The sequence below is a fragment of the Dasypus novemcinctus genome, chromosome 11 (assembly GCF_030445035.2).
Source record: "Dasypus novemcinctus isolate mDasNov1 chromosome 11, mDasNov1.1.hap2, whole genome shotgun sequence".
Taxonomy (NCBI): domain Eukaryota; kingdom Metazoa; phylum Chordata; class Mammalia; order Cingulata; family Dasypodidae; genus Dasypus; species Dasypus novemcinctus.
The window spans coordinates 24,588,532-24,612,255 of NC_080683.1; the positions used below are offsets into that span (position 1 = coordinate 24,588,532).

General features: G+C 36.8%; 1 protein-coding gene across 7 annotated transcripts in view; it reads right to left on the minus strand.

Annotated features, from left to right (window-relative positions):
* PKHD1 (PKHD1 ciliary IPT domain containing fibrocystin/polyductin) overlaps positions 1 to 23,724 on the minus strand; it is a 568,785-nt gene that overhangs the window by 70,375 nt on the left and 474,686 nt on the right. For all 7 annotated transcript variants that reach the window (XM_058306868.2, XM_071218516.1, XM_071218517.1 and 4 more), the window contains one exon: positions 6,113 to 7,130. In XM_058306868.2, coding sequence (XP_058162851.1) covers positions 6,113 to 7,130 — 1,018 coding nt within the window. The remainder of the gene's footprint in view (positions 1 to 6,112; positions 7,131 to 23,724) is intronic.

Genomic DNA, 23,724 nt, shown 5'->3' on the forward strand with positions numbered 1-23,724 from the left:
AAGAACACCCTCCTGTACTGATAGAAATTTTCTCTCTCTGCACACTCCTAGCTGCTATTTCCTGGACAGTAGGTGCCCAGCAGGCATGGAAAGGTTGCAGAAAAGAAAATGGTAAATGAGATGGAATGCCAATGGATTGTCTCATCATTTTGTCTCTCCTGGTTTTCTTCTCTCTTCCTGTTTTCTTGCTGACTGTCAGACAAAATCTGCTCTCTACTCCCAGAGTCCACTGCATTCCTTCTCACCTGGTCTTTTTCATCTTCAAAGCAGCAAAAACACATTGAGTTCTTCTCACTCTTCAAATCTCCTCGACATCTTCTAACACAAGAAGAAAAAACTTCACTTTGAAGGACACATGTGATTAGATTGGGCCCACCTCATCTTCTTATATTAAGGTCAATTGTGCCAACAGTGTTATCTAACAGATAATCACAGAAGTGCTAGCTCATCAAATTCGTAGCTGCCATCCTGGAATCAGGGCAGCACATCCTTAGGAGCCATGTTAGATATTCTGCCAGTCACAAATAGCTTTGTCATCTTAATAGCTAACCTCCCATAAGAGATGCACATATATTTAACTTTAATGAATAGAAGACTATTATTTAGAACTGTTTTTCTATTGTGAGGATTAAAGAGGCAGGAGAGAGGGGGAGAGGAAAGAAAGGAGAGAAGGTCATTCAAGAGAGCCAACTTAAATTTCTACTAAAACGATGGGAAGCAATATAAAATATATCCTGCCCGAATTCCAGATAAAAGAGTTTAAGCTGAAAAAGACTCCAGCAGGGGACCCCAGCCAAAAGGGGCAGATTGAATGCATGTGTTTATTTCTGCTTCCAATACAAGTTCCACTGAAATGACTTATAGGAATAAAAATGATGTGAACACTCAAGGATAAAGAAGACAGGTGAAGAGACAATAAATGAGAAACAAGGTCAACAAAGTATGGGAAGAACAGAAAGTTTCTTGGAATTGACTGAGCAAAGCCGAGGAAGCTCCAATCCATGTGCCTCTAGAGAAGGATGAGGACCAGGAGAGGCCAATTCACTCAGAAGAATTGGAAAGGCCTGGAAATTGGAGGCATCCTGTATCACAGAGCATGGGGATGAGGCTCAAAGGTGACAATAAAGGAATTTTGAGAAAATGGGCAGGGAAGGGTGAGTGAGGAGAAAACAACATAAGAATGCTAAATTTGAACCATTACACACGAAAAAATTTCTAATATTGATTAAATAAAATATATATAAACACGTTTGCATATAAATGTCAAAACATTTATTCTTCCAACATATGTAGTTAATAACCAGAAGAAACAGCTAAACCATGTTGCAGGTAGTTGCCTCTGTAGAGGTAGACAAGCAGTAGAGGGGGATAGCCAAGGGAATGGCTATAACTATAGTCCTATAAATGATCTAATTTTTAATTTCAGTGTGTAATACTTTGATAAAATAATTGAACAACTCTACAAAACAAGAAAGACTTCATTTTGTAGGTCAGAATGGTCTAACTCTACGTTTTGCCCTGATAAGTTGTCTGTCTTGGACATGTTACCCAAATTCTCTGAAATTCAGAATATTTATCAGTGAAATAGGGATAATAATTTAGGGATAATAATTGTTCCCTCATAGAATTGTTTGAGGATTAAATGAAATAATATGTATTAAAACTTTCACATACCTAACTCTTTCCTTTCTTCTATGAATGGCTTTTGTAAAACCTGAAAAATACATTAAATAAAACAGTATAGAATAAGAATTTGGACAAGAAGGATATATTGGAAAATAAAATGGAGACTAAGTTTGAGTAAAAGGCAGATTGGGCTGATATACGACTTTTTAGAAAATATAAATACAAACATACTAGAGAGAAGGAAAAAGAGTAGGAGCTATGTATGCCAGGCTAGGCATAGAGAGATTGAAAGGTGATGAGTTTTGTTTGTTTGTTTCTTATTATTATTGGAATGATGGAAGTGTTCTGGGAGTGATTGGGGTGATGAATGCACAAATGTGATTACAACAAATACCATTGATTGTATTCTTTGGATGGATTTAGGCTTTATCAATAAGCATCAATAAAATTGGGGAAAATAAACATGGTAGCATTAACTGGTTGTCCTTGACTTTCAGTACTCTTAACTTGGGTTCACTGTTTAAAGGTAGAAATGAAATAGGTCTAAAATTTTTAGTGGTGATGAAAGCACAAAATTGTGATTATACTAAAAGCCATTGATTATATACTTTAGATAGATTTATGGTATGTGAATATAATGCAATTAAACTGCTTAATAAATAAATAAATATGCAAGAATAGTCAGAAATAGCTATGTATAGCAGGGGAAACAGATCAAGAGAAGAATTTTCTTGTTTGCTGTTTTTTCTTTATTATTAGTATTGAAACAATGAAAATTCTCTAATAATGATTGAAGTAATGAGTGCATAACTATGTAATTATACCATACCATTGATTGTACACTTTGGAAAAATTGTATGCTTAACAATACATATCAATAAAATCGATCTGTTATTTTAAAAAGTAGATGACAGTGGAGCAGGTGTAGCTCAGTGGTTGAGTGTGTGCTTTACACATACAAGGTCCCAGGTTCAATGCCCAGTACCTCCTTAAAAAAAAAAAGAAAAAAAAGTCAACAACTCTATTTCTCCCTGCAGAGAAGTAAGTAGATTCTTCTAAATAAGTTGTACTTTCCTTGAAAAATAAGTGTCCAATACAGTCTCAACTTGTTGAAATGCATACAATTCCATTAAATAAGCAAAAGTGAACCTCTGAGAACATCCATAATGCTTTTCAATGAAATAGTTCCTGCATCTTTCCTGTCTCAAGGTCAATTCAACAGTTCTCTTGTGAGGTCAATGTAAGTCCCAGTTGACAATGACCAAAACTGAAAGAAACAGCCTGGTTTGGGGGCCTGTGCAGGGTGTTAAGGTTCTTATCCATACTGTGGAATGCTTAGGACCCTGAAAAACCTTGCCAGCTCTCATTCAATTTCATAAAACATTGTGTTTCCTATACTGTAGAAACTTTTCAGACATATTTAAGAAGCAGCATTACCGTGTCTCCAGAAGATCTGCCTTATGTCTAGAAAATATCTCTTAAAATACTAGAGAAACAGAGAGAAATGGAGCTATAATATATCCCAAGAGGAAATATGTGCTGTAATATAGAGATTAGGCAGATTTTTATTAAATCTGAAAAATGTGAGTCACAAGTGAAAGCACATGGGTATGATGGATGTTAGGTAATAAATAAAAGTGGTCTTTTCCCTGAAGCTGTCTTACTTCTCTTGACAGAATGATAGTGTGGGCCCTAACTGGGGCTGGGTCTATTCTTGTTGATCTTGCTCTGCTATACCTCTTGTTTATACTCTTTAGCTTGTCTTTCCTTCTCGCTAAATGCTGATTATTCACTGTGTATTTTAAAATATATAATATAAAAACAAGTCATTTCATAATGATGACATTGAGAAAATTCAGTATCATAAAATCTAAATAAAATTTGGCAATAGCCTGGGCTTTTTCTCTCTAGCCACCACACATACAATGTACTTACAAAGCCTCACTGGGATCTAAAGGAAATCAGGCAATAAGAAAGAAAATAAATGTAAACAGAAAGTAAAATGTTCTAGCCTTATTTTTGTTTTCAGATTCCTGATTCCACATGATCATACATACTATTGTAAGAGCATCACTAGCATGGTGAAAGTTTGATGATTGATAAAAGTATCCAAAATTTAATAGATTGTGAGCAATTATGCCACAATAAATAATTTTAAATTCTAAACTAACAATTACCAAAGGCCTTCCAGTCAACCAGAATCCAGAACAAAACTCCTTGAATTTTATTTTCATATCTTCCATACATATTAATGCACAATAGGGAAGAGAAACATATCCGTCCATTATACCAATAGGGAAAACATAATACAAGAACATTTGATAAGCTTTCATTCACATAGGTTGCTTTGTGTATAGTAAGATAATCAATGTGTTAGTTGAATATGCCCAAAAGTATGAAGGCATCTCTTCCGTTTTGTTTTTTTTTAAGATTTATTTATTTATTTATTTCTCTCCCCTTCAACAACCACCCCCCCCCCCAGGTTGTCTGTTCTCTGTTCTCTGTGTCTATTTGCTGTGTCTTCTTTGTCCGCTTCTGTTGTCAGCAGCACGGGAATCTGTGTTTCTTTTTGTTGCGTCATCTTGTTGTGTCAGCTCTCTGTGTGGGCAGCGCCATTCTTGGGCAGTCTGCACTTTCTTTCATGCTGGGTGGCTCTCCTTACGGGGTGCACTCCTTGTGTGTCGGGCTCCCCTACGCGAGGGACACCCCTGCGTGGCAGGGCACTCCTTGCGTGCATCAGCATTGAGCATGGGCCAGCTCCACACAGGTCAAGGAGGCCCGGGGTTTGAACCGCGGACCTCCCATGTGGTAGACGGACGCCCTCACCACTGGGCCAAGTCCGCCACCCTCTTCTGTTTTTATTTCAGTTAATAGGGAATCCCACATCCATTGGAGCTGGTTGTATAGAAGTAATTACTATTCATTAAATATTAATTGCTTATTTATTACCACCACCATAACTAAGATAAAAAAGCAGCAATGGAAGAATAATTTAAAGGAATATGTGCACTCAAAAATGTCATTGAGTAAATCATCCAAGAACCTAAATAATTTCACCTATTTCAGAGACCTAATTCAACTCAAAATGAACATGTGTTTGAGTCTATTTTTCTAGTGGTGGTGATAGATTTTTATGGAATATCCATGTTTTCTCATCTGAAATCCATTATAACCAAGCAGCATGCATTTGTTAGAAGGTTAGTTTTGCATTTGCTTCCTAAGCATCATGAGAAATTCGTGTTCTCTCAGTCTGGGATATCATTTTTAATTCCTTTGTGTCTTAGTCCATGATATTTAAATCTTTAGTATTAATATCAAAAGGGTGCTATGACAACTACCACACAATGGGTTGGCGTAAACAACAGGAATTTAGCCTCCATGGTTTTGGAGGTGAGAAGCCCAACATCAAGGTATTGGCAAAACTTGCTTTCCCCTAGAGTCTATAGTGTCCCAGCAATCCTCCACATATGACACTCTTTCACTCCTTGTGCCTGCTCCTCTGATTTCCACTGACTGCTGGCTTCTACTTCTGAGTCTAATTCCCTTTGTTTATAAGCACTTCAGCTATATTGGATTAAGGTCTGCCTTCCTTCAGTTTGGCCACACTTAGCTAACATAACATCTTCACAGGCCCTATTTACAGATCGGTCCATTCCCACAGGACCTGGGCTTAAGAACTGACTCTTATTGGGTCAGTTGACCAGTGTTAGTCTTTTATGGAGGAAAACTTACAGGTAAACTTAATTCTCTAATGTGCACTGTCTAGAAATCTGGTGGAGGAATTCAAAATACAACCTTGTAGAGAATCAGGATAACAGTACAAAGTACATGATAAGTATGGCATGGGTCTGTGCCATAAACATAGCTAACAGCAATGATGGCCCTGTCTTAAACTATTCACAAAGGTATCCTTTCAGCAACTTTAGAATCCTATATTAAATAAAACCCAATCGGGGCCACTGTTTTTGACTAATAAATTCCTGGTCATCCCTCCAAAACTTTCTTAAATACAAATTCCTTCCCCAGTCCCAATAGGCAGAATTATTTCTATCCCCTTCAGTGCTCAGGTTTGAGCTCATAGTTCTATGATATTGTGATAAGTGGTGATTTTGTCCCCAGAACATAACATACTATTTAAATTCATTACATGAATGAATAAATGAATGAATGAATGAATGGATGGATGGATGGATGGATGGATGAATGGATGAACTGAAAACAACTAGCTTTAGAAAAATCTCTTTCTACATGTTTTTTACTTAAAGGTATCAAAATATTACATTTCCAACCACCTAGAGAATACTATAATCATGGAGAATGAGGATTTAATAAAAAAATTAAAAATTGAGAACTTAAATCTGGGTCACTTTTTACATTTTTTTATATCTTATCATAAGAGGTAGACTCTTTATATGATTGAGTGACATTTGTATTCTGGCCGCAAAAAAGTTGCCCTCATTTGGATGTTTTTAAAATTTGTACTTACCCATAGTCAGTGACGCCCTTTGATTGAGTCACCAGTAAGGCCTCGATAGTCATATTCAGGATACTTTCTAGAACTCCAGTCTGTTGAGCAGTGATAATCTGGTAAGCCAAATTCTGTAATTTGTTATATGATAAGGATGGAATCAGTCCAGGGCTCCTTACTTTTGGCAGGTCACCAATTTCAAATACAATCACTTTTGACAGAGCCTCCATAGAAGTTGGTGGTGGAATTCTATCTGTGGTCGTCTCCATCATTAGAGGTCTACGATGGCCAACTCTTATATAATGACTGGAACATGCCACAGTGGGGCAATTACGTTTTCTTTTTGCCCTACTGTCAGCAAGGGTCTTTAAGGTTCTTTCATTGCCAGGAATCTCATAGATAATTCTAATTTGGTCTTGGTCAACCTGTAAAAATTCAGTTAATTTTTGAAGGATCACTGTTTTCCAGCTTTTCGTCAGGACTGAAAACATCATGGTGAGGGCCAAATGAATGGAAACCCCTGAGCGTATTTCAACAGGCTCCTCTCCTTGTAGAACAACATACAAGAGGTTATCCATGATGCTGAAGTGGTTGGAACCAATAGTCTCATTCTGCAGTGAAGAAGCTGATTGAACCAGAGTGGGTGGGATAAAATTTTCACCTAAGAAAACTTGGGGGCTCTGGAGCTCATGGTAGAATAAGGCCAAGAGAAGCTTGGAGGTATTTTTATTCCCCAATAGAAAAAAGCGCAAAACTTGAGGAGTCTGATCCACAAAGCAGATCTTGGTGATTTGACTGGTGGGTAAAATGGAGTAGAAAGTAGATACAGGCCCTGAGGCAGAACAGGGATTATGAGTATTCACACTACTAAAGGTGTCCACAAAGCCACCAGTCACAGATACAACTGGATATAACTTCCTGTTCACCCAAATTGCATCAGAATTATCAAGAATTAGGACCACTTGATCTGTCTGTTGACAGACGTAGCCTTGAATTAGTGACTGGTATGTGCATTTCTGTTCTTCTTGAAATGTACCTGTAAGATAAAAGAAAATAAACAAGTGACAGATTAGCCAGCCACAATTTCCCAAAAAGATTTGAAATTCATCACTCTCATAATCATCTGTAAACCTTAGGAAACATGTACTGAACATCTAACGTGTGCTAGATATTGGTAATATCAAAAAACTTTACAGCATATTTCCCTGTGCTTAACAAGTATAGCAAATCTAGGAACATACACTAATAAGATACATAATAGCGCTACTAAATATATTTTAAATGCAAATGCTACACTATATATAGAGTTAATAATGCATGTAATAGCTAAGTGTAAAAAGTGATGAATAAGTGAAAGAACTAAGAAAAAGAAATAATTGCCAAGGGTTCCTTCAAGAAAGAAGGGAAAGTGAGAAAGGGGTAATGACATTTGAGCCAATGGGAGGACAGGTAGATTGATGGGGCTGGAGCAGAGAATTTTGAGGTACATTACAATTGATCAGATTGTGAAGGATCTTGAATGCCAGAATATATAATTTTATCATGGTCCTCCTTTTCTCTATACATAAACAATAAAGAAATGTAGGACAAGGAAAAGAAGAAACTAGTAATTTGGGGAGGGGGAACTGTTGACATTACCTAAAACCTGAGTTGAGGATGATTGAAGAATAATGAAACAGTATTATCCCTTGACCCATTACTATTCCCACCTATTCCTAATTCTCCTCTCTATGAACCTAGCATAATACTTATTCTCAATCCACACGAACATTTTATCTTCCAACAAGCACAGAGTTACTGTGATTTAAAATTTATATGCACATCACCCTTTATTGTTTTCTAGATATTTTGAATTTGCCATAGTGCAAGTTCATCAATGTAGTCTAAGGAGTAGAACAAGGAAATTAACCCAGTACTAATGTAGGAAATACTACATTCAGGCATGACCTTTGTATCCTTTTTATCCTTCCTTCCAAATGGTATAATAAGAAATAATGCAAATATATATATAATTAATTTAATTACCAAGGTGTTACTTCAGGGGTAGGGCACATGGTTTCCTTTTGCCACAGCAATAACAAAAACAAGTAAAATATATTCAAGCATATTTTCATTTGTTTTTTAAATTGTTAATTTTTAAAATATTTGTAACTTTTATATTTTGGAATACTTTAAAAATCACAGAACAGTTGCAAAAATTAAAAAAAAAAAAACTCATACAGAGAACTTCCAATATGCACAGCACCCAGATATCCAGATACACCAATTTTGAACATTTTGCCACACTTACTGGATCTATTGGGAACATTTTTGGTTGTTGTTATTGCTATATTTAAACATCACTTTATATACTGTAGAAAGTATGAATGTTGGTAAAATATGACAGAATCCACTCTACACTGTAAGAGGCCAACATATCTGAAGTCAAAATATCTATGAACAGAAGAATGGATAAACAAAATGTGGTAAATACATACAATGGAATACAATGCAGCTAATAAGAAGGAATGAAGTACTGACGCATGTGACAATAGGTATGAACCTTGTGGACATTTTGTTGAGTGAAATAAACCAGATACAAAAGGGCAAATAGTGTGTGCTCTCATTAATATGAACTAATTATAATATGCAAACTCATAGAGGTAGCATCTAGAAAACAGGTTGCCAGGAGATAGAATGGCAGTAGAGCTGATGCTTAATCTGTGCAGACATTAAAATTAGGTTGATTGTAATGGTTTGAAAATGGACAGAGGTGATGGTAGCACAATACTGTGAGTGTAATCATTTGTTTTTATAATATAGTTCTCATTACAAGAGAATCCTGTATACATTAATATATGCTTACATGAAAAGCATACAGAAAGGGATAGTGATCATCTTTCAAAATCTTAAAAGACTTTAAATATGAGGACCCAGTTTCTATAGCACTGACCTAACCATATCATTCCTTCACTTAAAATATCCACTGGCTCTCCATTGCTTCAGGAGACATTCCAAATGTCTTTATTATTATAGGCATCCCACCCTCACCATTTTATTTGAGCCCAAACCACCTTTCCAAGCTAATTTCCTCCTACTCTCTTATATTTCCTGCCAACTCGATTTGTTTCTGTTCCTCATATAAGCCCATATTTTTATTACGCCTTGATTTTGCTCATGATGTTTCTTGCACCAACTATATAAATCCACTTTCTATGGCCCCCTCAAGATGCAGGTTAAGTACCATCTCCTCCCTAATATTAAAATTATTTTAAAATATTAAATTTATTTTAAAATATTAAATATTAAAATTATTTATCACACCCATGGTGCTTCACTCTCTGGTGGCATTTCTCAGTTTCTGTATTTTATTAGTGAACGGGTAATCTCAGAATTTACCATCCACCACTGGATACTTAAGGATGAATGAAGTGCTAATGATTATTATGCAGGACCAAGGGACCTACATCAGGTACTCCTTGGGCAAACTAGGATGTATGTTCACCTGAATTATAATTATTTAGCATAGGTATTTAACCTATGAGGCAGTGAGTTCCTTTATACTTGGCCTGGATACCAAATATGTACTGACTCCCCTCAAGCTACTAATATACTACATAGCACTCAGTATATTTAGTGTGTGCTGGATATGAAATTATTGGGAGGAATACCCCAGCTTCCCCAGACATTCATACCTCAACTAGTAGGGTAAAGAAGTACCACACCTCTGTGGAGAGAGTGCATCCCTTCCCCAGTATGGGACAAGCATGAGTCCTATACATTGGAAATAAGATTATGACTCAGCAAGTCTTGTGCCCTCTGACATAGTCAAGGGAAATAACATGTACTAGTAATATCACTAACATCCCTGATGTCTAAAACTCCACCAACAGGGGTCAAATGAGAGACCCTGGTTATCAGAATAAGTTTACTCTCAATAAATTGCCATTGGTTGTATTTCATATTTCTACTTCTACATGAGAAATTCAGAGATGTAGATAAGAAGTAGCAATTAGTTCACATTTATTAAACCAGAGTTTTTGAAAGTTCTCTGTAGGAAGATTTCACAAAACTTTCCTTTATAGCATATAACATTTCACATTAAAGAACCACAAATTTTTCCCAGCAAAAATGGAATGTTGGGTGGTGTAGGTGTGGGAAATCAGAGTTTCTGTATTTGATACAAGATTTTCAGTGAGTGTACTATATATTCACATTAAAATTAAGTATCCTAAGAACACAAGATACAAAGTTTTCAGTTTGGTTGTTTCCTGTATCCACGATAAGTACAAATCTTTTCAGGTACAAATATTGCTATAAACAACATGAAATTTCTGGATTAACTTATTTCACCCAAGTTTATTGACCCAAAATACTGATTAACAAGATTGAATAGCTACCCACTGATGGAATGCAAGTCTGTCTTTGTCTTCTCTTAACCCTCTCTAGGTTATGGGAGAGCTGAAAAAGCATGGGCATCATTTTTTTTTTATTCTGTAAAAGCCAAGGGTTTTACTTCTGAGGGACCCAATTGTCCTTTAGGGTCTGACATTTTTGCATAAAGAGTAACTATATGTTAACAATAAAAAAACTAATATTAATTAATGATTATATTAATAATATAATCAATGATAATTCCCCTGGATATTTTTTCAACTTTCTTTATATCTGCATATGAATCTCACATACCATACAAAATTCTATCTTTCTTGGCCAATGCTATTGAATGGCTAGTTTTACCACTATTATAGTCTTTAATTGGTGCTGCTAGGAGTCTGGCCATGTTACCTTCGTTGTTTGGAGCCCTAATCATAGGTGGTTACTCCATATATTTTTAGATGATGAATATCAAAAGCTACATTTTCAGATACTTCCCTTTAACTCCAGAATACTAAATCCATTAGCTATTTGTTATTTCAACTGCTTGTGTCAAAGGAATCTTAAAATGAACATATCTAAATATTAATTTTTGATCTCTCATTCATTTCTCTTCTCCTTTCTTTCCCATCTTAGGAAATTTCCCTGCATTTACCAGGTTGCTCAGGTAAGAAAAAAAAGGAGTCATATATTACTCATCCCTAGACTGTAAACTTCATGAACATAAAGGCTATGTCTATTACATTCACTGTCATATATTGAGCTTCCAGCACAGGGTCTGGTATAAAATGGGTAATCAGTAAATATTTGTTGAACAAAGGAATGTCTCTCATTCCTACCTTTATAGAGGAGATTAAGTGTTCAATAAACATTTTTGCAATTGGACCAGTCTCTTCCTCTTCTAAGTTATCCAAGAAACCTCAGAAGCCCTAATTCAGAGAGGGAATTTACAGAAAGGGTGAAAGGGAGAACAGGTCCCCATATGGTAACATTTGTAACCATGCTTCAAAGCAGAGTTTTAAGGTAATAATGGGGAAAAAACTAAAAGAGCATTTTCATTTCCCTATCTTGTCAGTTACATCCTATCTTCATTTCTAAAAGATTAGTTTATTACTCAAACTTGGAAAATTAGGCAACCCAAAATAGATCAAAGCAAAGAGGTGAAGGTCAAAACCACACCAGGGAGCCAAGAGTGCCTATAACTGCAAGCAGGAGAATTGCATCCATCATCCATGTGGAATCTAAGCCCCCTCTCGATATAGAGGTAGACATAACCATCCCAGGGTCCACAGGATGGGGGAATAGAGGATGGACTAGAGCGGACTTACTGATATTGTACCATGGAATTATTGTAATTAGTAATGGAAGAAATTGTAGTATTGTTGTGGAGAAAGTGGCCACGGTAGCTGCTGAGGGTAGGGAGAGGAAGAAGAGATATGATGTTGGGGCATTTTCAGGACTTGGAGTTGTCCTGGGTGGTACTGCAGGGACAGATGCTGGACATTGTATGTCTTGCCACGGCCCACTGGGTGGAATAGGGGAGAGTGTAAACTACAATGTAAACCATTATCCATGTGGTGCAGCAGTGCTCCAAAATGTATTCACCAAATGTAATGAATGACCCACGATTATGAAAGAGGTTGTTGATGTGGGAGGAGAGGGGTGAGGGGGACTGGGGAGTATATGGGGACCTCTTGTATTTTTTTAATGTAACATTTGAAAAAATAGAGAAAAAAATAAATAAATACTGTCTCTGATAACAACAACAAAAAAAAACAGTCGCAATGCACATTCATGTTTGGATAGTTTCAGAGAAGGGGCTGCACAATACCCTAAGTTTAGTTCTAATTTACAGCCTAGAACTCATAGGAAGGTTTATATGAAACACTTTCCCTGTTCAGAGCTGTGAAGGAAGACGAAGTAGAAAAATTATCATGTCATCTAGAATGTAGCTCAATTCTAATAAGCAGCGAAAGAAATTATTACTATCAGAAGTTAAATATGTCTAGCATGAATGAGAACTGCAAATGCATTTTATAGAAACAGAAAGCAAAAGGATTTTTTTAACATATACATTTGCTAGGATCTGGCTCCAAAATACCATGTAACCAGTGGGGACTGAAATAAAACATAACCTAATAAGAAAGCAAACAATATGGGTTACAACAATACAAATTAAATTTTATAAACAAAGTGAGTAAAGAAGAGAACTATGGCATTAACAAATAATAAATAACATGAGTAGAACATAGTTGTATTCCGTAAGGAAAACTGTTCAAAGATTCAGTTAACACATATTTAAATAAGATTTATACAATAGGAGAAAGGTACTGACTACTCAGCAACTCAGTGGACATGACTAAACTCTTTTTTCCCCATAACATGTATTTTATTTTATTTTACTTTATTTTTCTTTTAAGATTTATTTATGTATTTATCCTCCCCACCCCCTCGTTGTTTTCGGGCTCTCTGCTGTCTACTTTTTGTGTCCATTCTCTATGTGTTCTTCTGTGTCTGCTTGTCTTCTCTTTAGGCAGCACCAGGAACCGATCCTGGGACCTTCCGGAGTGGGAGAGGGGTGCTCAATCTCTTGTGTCACCTCAGCTCCCTGGTCTGATACGTCCTCTATTGTCTTTCCTCTGTGTCTCTTTTTGTTGTATCCTCTTACTGCACCAGCTCTCTGCATGGGCCAGCACTCTGCATGGGCCAGGTCTCCGCTCAGTCCCGCTCATTATGCAGGCCAGCTTGCCTTCACCAGGAGGTCCCAGGAATCAAACCCTGGAGCTCCTATATGGTAGACAGGAGCCCAATTGCTTGAACCACACCTGCTTCCTTTTATTTTATTTCTTATTAGAAAAGTTCTGAGTTTACAAAACAATCATGCATAATATGCAGAATTCCCATACATCACCAATATTTTACATTGCTGTGGAACATTTATTGCAGATTATGAAAGAACATGATCAGACTATTACCACTAACTTTGGTCCACAGTGTACACTTGGGATATTTTTTCCATAACCATCCACTATTAACACTACTATTTAGTATTGTACATTTGTTACAGTTCATAGGAGAATATTTTTATATTTGTACTAGTAATCACAGTCCATCTTCATCACTTTGTTCACTCTGTTATATATTTCCTTACCTTGTATGTTCTATCCAAAGGGCACACTCAGTGGCTCACACTTGCATCACAAAGTTCTGCAATCATTGCCCCAGTAAACCTTTGAACATTTTCCTTAGTCCAAAAGAAAAATATCCCATAGCCCCTATTACTAACCCTTAGCATTGATATAGTACCTTCTTTGACATTGATGTATAGTACTACTGTTAACTATAGCCCATAAGTTATATTAATTGTATTTTCCCATGCACCACAATGTTCTTACCACCTTGTAATAGAGATATACATTTGTTCTAGTTCATAAAAGAACATTTTTGTATTTGTATTATTAAACACAATCCTTATCCATCTCTGGGTTCACTATGCTATTCAGTGCCTAGATTACTCTTTCATTCAAATGACATTCACATCCCTACACTATTCCTTTCAGCCACAATCCCATTTGTAAAGCAGCCATGTAAGTTATACTCACTGTAATGTTTTATCATCAACTCCACCCATTTCCACATTTTTACAGTCAACCTAATTGAAAATTCTACATACATTAAACATCAATACCCTTCTCAGTCCTCATCTTATCTCCTAGTAACCTATAGTCTAGGTTTTAATTCCATGTGTTTATTCTTCATATTTAGTTCTTACTAATGAACCTGTACAATATTTGCCCTTTTGTGTCTGGCTTATTTCACTCAGCATAATGTCTTCAAGCATATATGTTATCGTATATGTCCCAATTTCATTTCTTCATATAGCAGCAGAATATTTCATCCTATTTATATACCACATTTTGTTTATCCACTCATTGGTTGATGGACACTTGGTTTGTTTCCACCTTTTGGCAATTGAGAATGACGCTACTACGAACATTGGTGTGCAAATACTTGTTTTCAGTTCTTCTGGATATATTCCTAGTTGAGGTCAGTTCTATATTTAGCTTCCTGAGGAATCACCAGACTCTATTCCTCAAAGGTTGCACCATTCTACATTCCCAAAAGTGAAGAAGTGTTCCTATTTCTCCACATCCTCTCCAGCACTTATTGTTTTACCTTATTTAAAATAATGGCTATTTTATGAGGTGTGAGATTATGTCTCATTGCAGTTTTGATTGGCATTTTCTTAATAGCTAGTGATAATGTACATTTTTTTCATGTACTTTTTCACCATTTCACCACATCTCCTCTTGGGAGAAATATCTATTTAAGTCTTTTGTCCATTTTTTAAAATTGGATTGCTTTCTCTTTTGTCGTTAAGTTGTATGATCTCTTTATATAGCATGGAAATCAAACCCTTATCAGATAAGTGGTTTCCAAATATTTTCTTCCGTTGAGTGTGTTGCCTTTTCATCTTCTTGACAAAGTCCTTTGAAGCACAAAAGTGTTTAAGTTTAAGGAAGTCCTATTTATCCATGTTTTCTTTCATTGCTTGTGCTTTCTGTGTAAGGTTTAAGAAAGCACAACATACCAACTCAAAGTCCTTTGAGGTGCAAATGTGTTAAATTTTGAGGTTGTCCCATTTATTTTATTTTATTTTTTCTTTTGTTCCCTGTGCTTTAGGTGTAAGGTTTAAGAAACCACCACCTACCTGGAGGTCTTGAAAAGGTTTCCCTACATTTTCTTCTAGGAGTTTTATGGTTCTAGTTTTTACATTTAGGTCTTTGACCCATTCTGAGTTAATTTTTGTATGAAGTGTGAGATAGGCATCCTCTTTCTTTCTTTTTGCTATGGATATCCAGTTCTCCAATACCATTTGTTTAATAGACTGTTCTGCTCCAGCTGGGTGGGCATGAGGGTCAGGTCAAAACTCTCTTGGCTATAGATGTGAGAGTCTGTTTTGGAATCATCAGTTCAGTTTCATTGGTCTATCTACCTTTATGCCAGTACCATGCTGTTTTTACCAAAATAGCTAGGTAATACAATTTAAAGTCTGGAATGGAGAGTCTTCCAACTTTGTTCTTCCTTTTTCAGATGTTTCTGGCTATTCAGGACCCTTTACCCTTTCAAATAAATTTGATAATTGGGTTTTCCACTTCTTTAAAAACAACCATTGGAATTTTTATTGGGATTGCATTCAATTTGTGTATCAATTTGGGTAGAGTTGATATCATAAAGATATTTGTCTTCCCATCCATGAACATGGAATATTCTTCCATTTATTTAGTCTTTGATTTCTTTAATAATAATGTATTGTACTTTTCTGAATATAGGTTTTACATTCTTTTTCATTTATTCCTAAATTTTTCATTCAGTCGCTAATGTAAATGAAATTTTTTCCTGGTTTCCTCCTTAGATTGTTCATTACTACTGTATAGAAATATTACTGATTTTTGCCTACTAATCTTGATTTCTGCCACTCTGCTGAACTTGATTATTAGCTCTAGTAGCTTTGTTATAGATTTTTTTTGGGATTTTCTAGGTATAGGATCATATCCTCTCTGAATGATGAAACTTTTACTTCTTCCTTTCCAATTTGGATGACTTTTATTTCTTTTTCTTGCCTGATTGCTCTACCTAGAACCTCTAGCACTATATTGAACAACAGTGGTGAGACTGGGCATCCTTATCTTGTTCCCAATCTCAACAGGAAAGCTTTCAGTCTTTCACCATTCAGTATAATATTAGCTGTGGATCTTTCATATATGCCCCTTATCATGTTGAAAAAGTTTCCTTCAATTCTTCTTTCAGTGTGTTTTTATCAAGAAAGGATGCCATATTTTGTCAAATGCCTTTTCTGCCTCAGTGGAGAGGATCATGCAATTTTTCTTCTTTGATTTATTAATATGACATATTATATGGATTGATTTTCTTGTGTTGAACCACACTTGCATGCCTGGTATAAATCCCATTGATCATGGTGAATAATTCTTTTAATGTGATGTTGGATTCAATTCGTATTTTGTTAGGAATTTTTGTGTATTCATTAGGGAAATGGGAGTGTTATTTTCTTTTTTTGTAATATTTATCTGGCTTTAGTATTAGGGTGATATTGGCTACAGAATGAGTTTAGTAGAGTTCCTTCCTGTTCAATTTTTTGGAAGAGTTTGAGTAAGATATGTATTATATATTCTTTGAATGCTTGGTAAAATTCACCTGTGAAGCAACCTGGTCCAGGGTTTTTCATTTTGGGGAGTTGTTTGATGACTGTTTCAATCTCTTCACTTGTGATTGGTTTGTTGAGGTCTTCTATTTTTTCTAGGGTCAGAGTAGGTTGTTCGTAAATTCCTAGGAATTTGTTCATTTCATTTATGTTGTCTAGTATGTAGGCACACAGTTATTCATAGTAACCTCTTTTTAATTATCTTTTTTTAAAGATACACAAATCACAGAACATGTTACATTAAAAAATATAAGAGGTTCCCATCTCCTTTATTTCTATGTGGTCAGTAGTAATGTTCCCATTTACATTTTTTATTTTATTTATTGACATCTTTCTTTTTCTTTGTCAATCAAACTAATGGTTTTTCAATTTTGTTCATCATCTTGAAGACCCAACTTTTGGTTTTATTAGGTCTCTCTATTCTTTTTTTCTTCTAGAATTAATTTATTTCTGCTGTGATCTTTGATATTTCATCCTTCTGCTTGCTTTGGGAATAGTTTGCTGTTCTTTTTCTATTAATAGATCCTTCGACTGTGTAGTTAGGTCATTGATTTAGTTCTTTCTTCCTTTTTAATGTAAGCATTGAGGCACATAAATTACCCTTTCAGCACTGATTGCACTGCATCCCATAGGTTCTGATATATTGTTCTCATTGTCATTCATCTTGACATGTTTATTGTTTTCTTTTGCAAATTCATCCTTGTCCCACTGATTATTTAATAGTATGTTGTTTAATCTCCAGGTATTTGTGAATTTTCCATTTTTCTGCATGTTGTTGATTTCCAGCTTTATTCCATAATATCAGAGAAAGTACTTTGAATAATATGATTCTTTCAAATGTATTGAGATCTGCTTTGTGACCAAACATATGGTCTAGACTGGAGAAATATCCATGAACACTTAAGAAGAATGTATATACTGCTGTTTTGGGGTGCAATGTTCTGTACATATCTAGCAGATTTAGTTCATTTTCATATTATTCAAGTTCTCTGATTCTCTATTGATCCTCTGCCCAGATGATCTATACAATGATGAGGGTGGTATTTTGAAGTCTCCACTATTGGTGTAGAGATATCCATTTCTCCCTTCAGTTTTGCCAGTGTTTGCCTCATGTATGTATTTTTGGGTTTTCCAGGTTAGCTGTATGTATATTTACGATTGTTTTTTCCTCCCAGGGAATCCCTCCCCCTTTTTCATTAGTATTTAATAACCTTCCTTGTCTCTAATAACAGCTTTGCTTTTAAAATACTTCATCCAATATAAGTATAGCTACTCCAGCTTTTTTTTTTTTTTTTTTTTGGGGGGGGGGGATTGCATGTATGGAATATCTTTTACCAGCTTTTCACTTTCAATAAGTATTTATACTTGGGTGAAAGGTGAGTCTCTTGTAGAAAGCATATAGACAGCTTATATTTTCTTATCCATTCCACCAATCTGTGTCTTTAGATTGGGGAGTTTATTCAGTTATTCAATATTGTTACTGTAAAGGCAGTTCTTACTTCACCTATTTTGACCTCTGGGTTTTATCTGTCATATATTGATTTCATCACTTTTTTTACACTTTTAGTTACTTTTCTGATATAATCTTCATTTCTAGTCTCACCTCAAGTCCCTCTTTCCTCTCTTTTCTTTTCAGGCTGTAGCACTCCATTTTGTATTTCCTGTAGAGCCAGTCTCTTTGTTACAAAGTCTATCAGTCTCTGTTTGTATGTGAATATTCTAAACTCACCTCATTTTTTAAAGACAATCTTGCTAGATATAAGACTTTTGGCTGACAGTTTTTCTCTTTTAGTATCTTAAATATATCACAATATTGCCTTCTTGCCTCCATAGTTTCTGATGAGAAATTGGCTCTTAATCTTACCGGGTATGCCCTGTATGTGATGGTTTGCTTCTCCCCTACTGCTTTCAGAATTTTCTCTTTATCTTTGACATTTGACATTCTGATTACTATGTGTCCCAGAGTAGGTCTACTCAAATTTATTCAAATTGGAGTATATTGTGCTTCTTGGACACACATATTTATGTCCTTTAATAGAGTTGGGAAATTTTCTATTATTATTTCCTCAAATATTATTTCTTCCCCTTTTTCCTTCTCTTTGACTCATGGAACAACCATGACACATATGTATATGTGTCTCTTGCCATCAGTTAGTTCCCTGAGACCCTTTTCATTTTTTCCCATTCTTTTCTTTATCTGCTTTTCTGTATGTTCACTTTCAGAGTCCCTATCTTCAGGCACACTGATCCTTTTTTCTGCCTCTTCAAATCTGCTGTTATATGCCCCCATTGTATCTCTTATTTCATTTATTTTGACTTTCATTCCTATAAGACCTTTTATTTTTCTATGCATGCTTTCAAACTCTTCTTTATGATCACCCAGTGTCTTCTCAATGTCCTTAATCTCTTTACCCATTTCATTGAATTCATCAAGGAGATTTGGTTGAACATCTATGATCAGTTGTCTCAGCTCCTAATGCCATCTGGAAGTTCAGTTTTTTCCTTTTTGGGCCATATCTTCCTGTTTTTTGGCAAGGATTGTAAATATTTGTTGGTGTCTTGGTATCTGATTTACTAGAATTATTTATTATTGGTTCCTTTTCTCTTTTGAGTCTGAGGCTTTCTATTTGATTGGTTTTGTGCTACAGACCCTCTTTGGTACTTTAATTTGGAACTTTATAGTGGCTCATATTTAGCCAATCTGAATTTTTTCAGCTCCTTTTCATCTATTTCTTAGACTTTCACCCTTGCTGGTTGCAGAATAAGAGCTGAGGATGTGGTTGGCATTGTAAAGTGTGGTGGCCGAAGCTGTCCATGTTGCCTCAGGAACTGATGAAGCTTCTCCCACACTTATCCCCTGCCAGAGGTACAGACATAGCCAAAACTGTGTGCATTAATCCAAGCCATGCACACTAAGATAATCTGTCTTTGCCTGGAGAGATTGAAGGCACTCCATACCCCTTCCTCCTCTGCCTTGGATGGAAATGGAGCCACAGATGTGGACAACAAACTAAGTTGTGCTAATCAAAACTGACCACAGTTGCCCAGGTAGACTTACAAAGCACTGGGCCCCCTCCTACTCTACCAGGGGCATATGGAGCCTCTGTTGTGCCCAGCAGTCTAGTCCATGCTGGCTGAAACCACCTATAGTTGCCCAGAAAGGCTGGTGCAGGTTCCCCCAACTTCCTCCCTGCCAGAGTTGGGGCTGCTCCTAGGCTAGGTCTATAATCTGACCTGGGTGGAAAGAATCTTGTCCCTACCATTACTATAATTTTCAATCAGCTCTGATTTCCCTCATGCCGGGGTGGAGTTAAAGTGGAGAATACTAGCTTCTTTCCAACTTTGACAAGTTCAAACTTTAACTGTTCTTAGGACTAAACTTTAGCCAAACAAATTTATTAATTGTTAGCTGAAATTGATGACTGACCTTCTCTTCATCCACTGTTTTTGGGAAACAAAGGTTTCCCCTCCAGCCAGGTAATAGGTCCCAATGCAGCTTGTACTGCCAGTGGGGAATGGGTTCTAGCATCCACAACATGGAGTGTTCTACTCACAAATCTTCACTGCAGATGGGCAGTTTCCTCCTTCTATTCTTCCAAGGATGTTGTAGGATACACTTCTGGTCTCCTGGGCCCTCCAAACAGTTGATTTGATCATTCTGGCTGATTATTAACTGCACTGTAGGATGAGCTGACTCTTGGAGCTTCTTACTCTTGTCACTATCTTGCACCCTTTATCTCATGTCCACACTTTTTTAATTCCAGAAACTTTATTTGATCATATATATAAATAAAAATAAATAACTGCTAATGAAACCGAATGTTGATTTGGCTTCTATGCACATGCGTAAGCTCATGCTACACTTAACTTTGCTATAGAGAACAACTATAAGCTCTTGAAAAAAGAAAACAAAAAATAAAAGTACTAAATAGTAAATAAAATCAGGCAAATTCTGGAGGTTTTGCTGGTCTCTCTTAGCTTGAAGGCCATCCAAAGTCGAGGTCATATATATAGTGGCTCAAATTCTGAAAGAAAATCCACATTGTTTCTGAACAGAAACAAAGCCAGAATTTAGGGTAACCACAGCCCCTGGCAGTGGAACAGAAAAAATCCAGAAATGAGAGAAACAGAGAGGGGGAAGCCCCAAATTCTGTAGATAAACTCTACCCAAATCTATGGTTGACCCTTGGAACACATATGCATGGAACAAATTCCTGTTAAAGATAAAAGAACTAGACCGAGATTTGAATACTTTCCCAAGAGTTGTTAGTAGAATACAAAAAAGTTAATTGCCTATTAAAACCTGTAATGCTTTTCAGTGGAATATAAAAGAAACTAGAGTCTCCCACCCTAATATGAACAATGTCAACAGAAAAAAATAATTAATTGAGACCAGGACCAAGACTTCACAGATGTTGAAATTAGCAGACAAGAAGTTTAAGCTACTGAAATAAGACTCAAGGAAGAACAGAAAAGTATTTACAGATTAAATGAAAAAGCAGGAAATCTCAATAGAGACACAGAAGGAAAGAGACCTAAAAATGGAAATTCTAAAAGTGAAAAATGAAATAGCTGAAATAAAAGTAATTCAATGGGTGGGTTTAATAGCAAAACATAGTGTTCTTAGAAGAAAGAGTCAATGAACTTGAAGATAGAGCAATAAAAATTTCAAGAATCTCAGTGATCCACAAGTAAGACATTTACAAAGAAATTCATGCCTAAGTCCACCATAAACTTCTGAAAATCTGACATAAAGAGAAAATTGTGAATGCAGAGAAAAATTACATATTACATACAGGGAAACAACTCAAATTACAATGACTTCTCATATAAAATTATGAAAGCAACAAGATGAGCAATTTTTTTTTTTTTTAAATTCTGACATTAAAACTTGTGGTATATATCCAGGGTACATAAAAAGGTTTGGATATTTTCATAGTGGTTACAATTAAAAACAACAACTGAGATAGTGCTCAGTTCCTAGCCAGGGGAGCTCTATCACAGTCCCTAAAGGAACAGCAACAATCCCCCAAGTGCAATGGCAAAGACCAAAAAAGAAGGAAGGTCCAAAAATGAGCCCTTGATGCTAATGACTATGCTTGTAAGCCTGTGCTGCTGAAATAAGAACAAGGCCTAGAACTTCAGGGTGCCTAAGAGTTACTTCCTGAGAGCCTCTGTGTTGCTCAAATGGGGCCAGTCTTGAAACCAAACTCAGCATGTAAATATGTTGCCTTCCCCTCAGCATGGGATATGACTCCTGGGGATGATCTTCCCTGGTGCCAAGGGATTACTACCAAGTACCAGCTGATGATGTAACTAGAAAAGGACCTTGAATAAAAGGGTCAACTCGGACCAGCAGAATATCTCAGTCTACATATAATACCAGGAATTAAAAATGATTTTTGACCTGAATAAAAGGGGGAAATGGAAAGGACAAATGAGTTTATAAGGACGCTATGAGTCTCCAAAAAGAGCCGGGAGGTTATCAGAGGGATTGTCCTTATGCACACCTGAGCAGAGTCCCAGAGACAGATAAAGTAGATACAACCCCAGGTTATTAGTTCTTCTGAGGGTTACAGAGACTCACAGCTTCTATGGTCATGGCAGATGGAGTTCAGTGCCATGTCAGTTGGCCCTACTTTGGAGTTTGTGTTTCTGTGTGATGGAGATGGACTCAGATGTGATCTTTGTCCACAAGCCTCTCCTGTTACTTTTACTGGATCTGTAGTTGGCGCTGGGGTTTAGTGTATACCCAGGGGACCTGAATCTCTGAACTGACCATGTGATAGCCAGGCCCTGAGCCCTAACAGACTTCCAACTCCCACATTCTGCTTTATTGGACTTACCCCACTCAGCTAACATGGAGGTGAAGAAGGTCAACCACCACACCAGGGAGCCAAGAGTGCCTACAACTGAAAGCAGGAGAATTGCATCCAGCATCCATGTGGAATCTAAGCCCCCTCAATATAGATGTGGAGTGGACACAACCATTCTAAGGTCCACAGGATGGAGGAATAGAGTATGGATTAGAGTGGACTTACTGATATTCTATTCATGAACTATTGTGATTAGTAATCGAAGAAAATGTGGCATTGGTGTGGAGAAAGTGGCCATGGTGGCTGCTGGGTGTGGGGAGTGGGAGGAAGAGATGTGATGTGGGGGCATTTTGGGGGGTTGGAGTTGTCCTGGGTGGTGTTGCAGGGATAGTTACCAGACATTGTATGTCCCCCCATGGCCCACTGGGTGGACTGTGGAAGAGTGTGGGCTATGGTGTGGACCATTGACCATGAGGTACAGCGGTGCTCAGAGATGTATTCACCAAGTGCAGTGAATGTCTCATGATGATGGAGGAGGTTGTTGTTATGGGAGGAGGAGTGGGGTGAAGGGGGTGGGGAGTATATGGAGACCTCATATTTTTTTAATGTAATATTAAAAAAATAAAGACAAAAAAATTGTGAATCTTGAGTTCTATATACATTCTATATATATTCTGTGAGATAAAAATACTTTTGGAATAAAATGTCAGAATTTTCTCTGACAGTTTTGTACTATAAGAAATGTAAGTAAAATTTTCCAGGATGAAGATCAATGATATCAAATGGAAACATGAACTTCAAGAAGGAATGAAGGGGGAAGTGGACTTGGCCCAGTGGTTAGGGCATCCATCTACCACATGGGAGGTCCACGGTTCAAACCCCAGGCCTCCTTGACCCATGTGGAGCTGGCCCATGTGCTGTGCTGATGCATGCAAGGAGTGCCATGCCACGCAGGGGTGTCCCCTGTGTTGGGGAGCCCCACGCGCAAGGAGTGAGCCCTGTAAGGAGAGCCGTCCAGTGCAAAAGAAAGTTCAGCCTACCTAAGAATGGCGCCACCCACACAGAAAGCTGACATAACAAGATGACGCAAAAGAAACACAGATTCCCGTGCCGCTGACAACAACAGATGCGGACAAAGAATAAGACGCAGCAAATAGACACAGAGAGTAGACAACCAGGGCAGGGGGGGGGGGGGGACGGGAGAGAAATAAATAAGTAAATAAATCTTAAAAAAA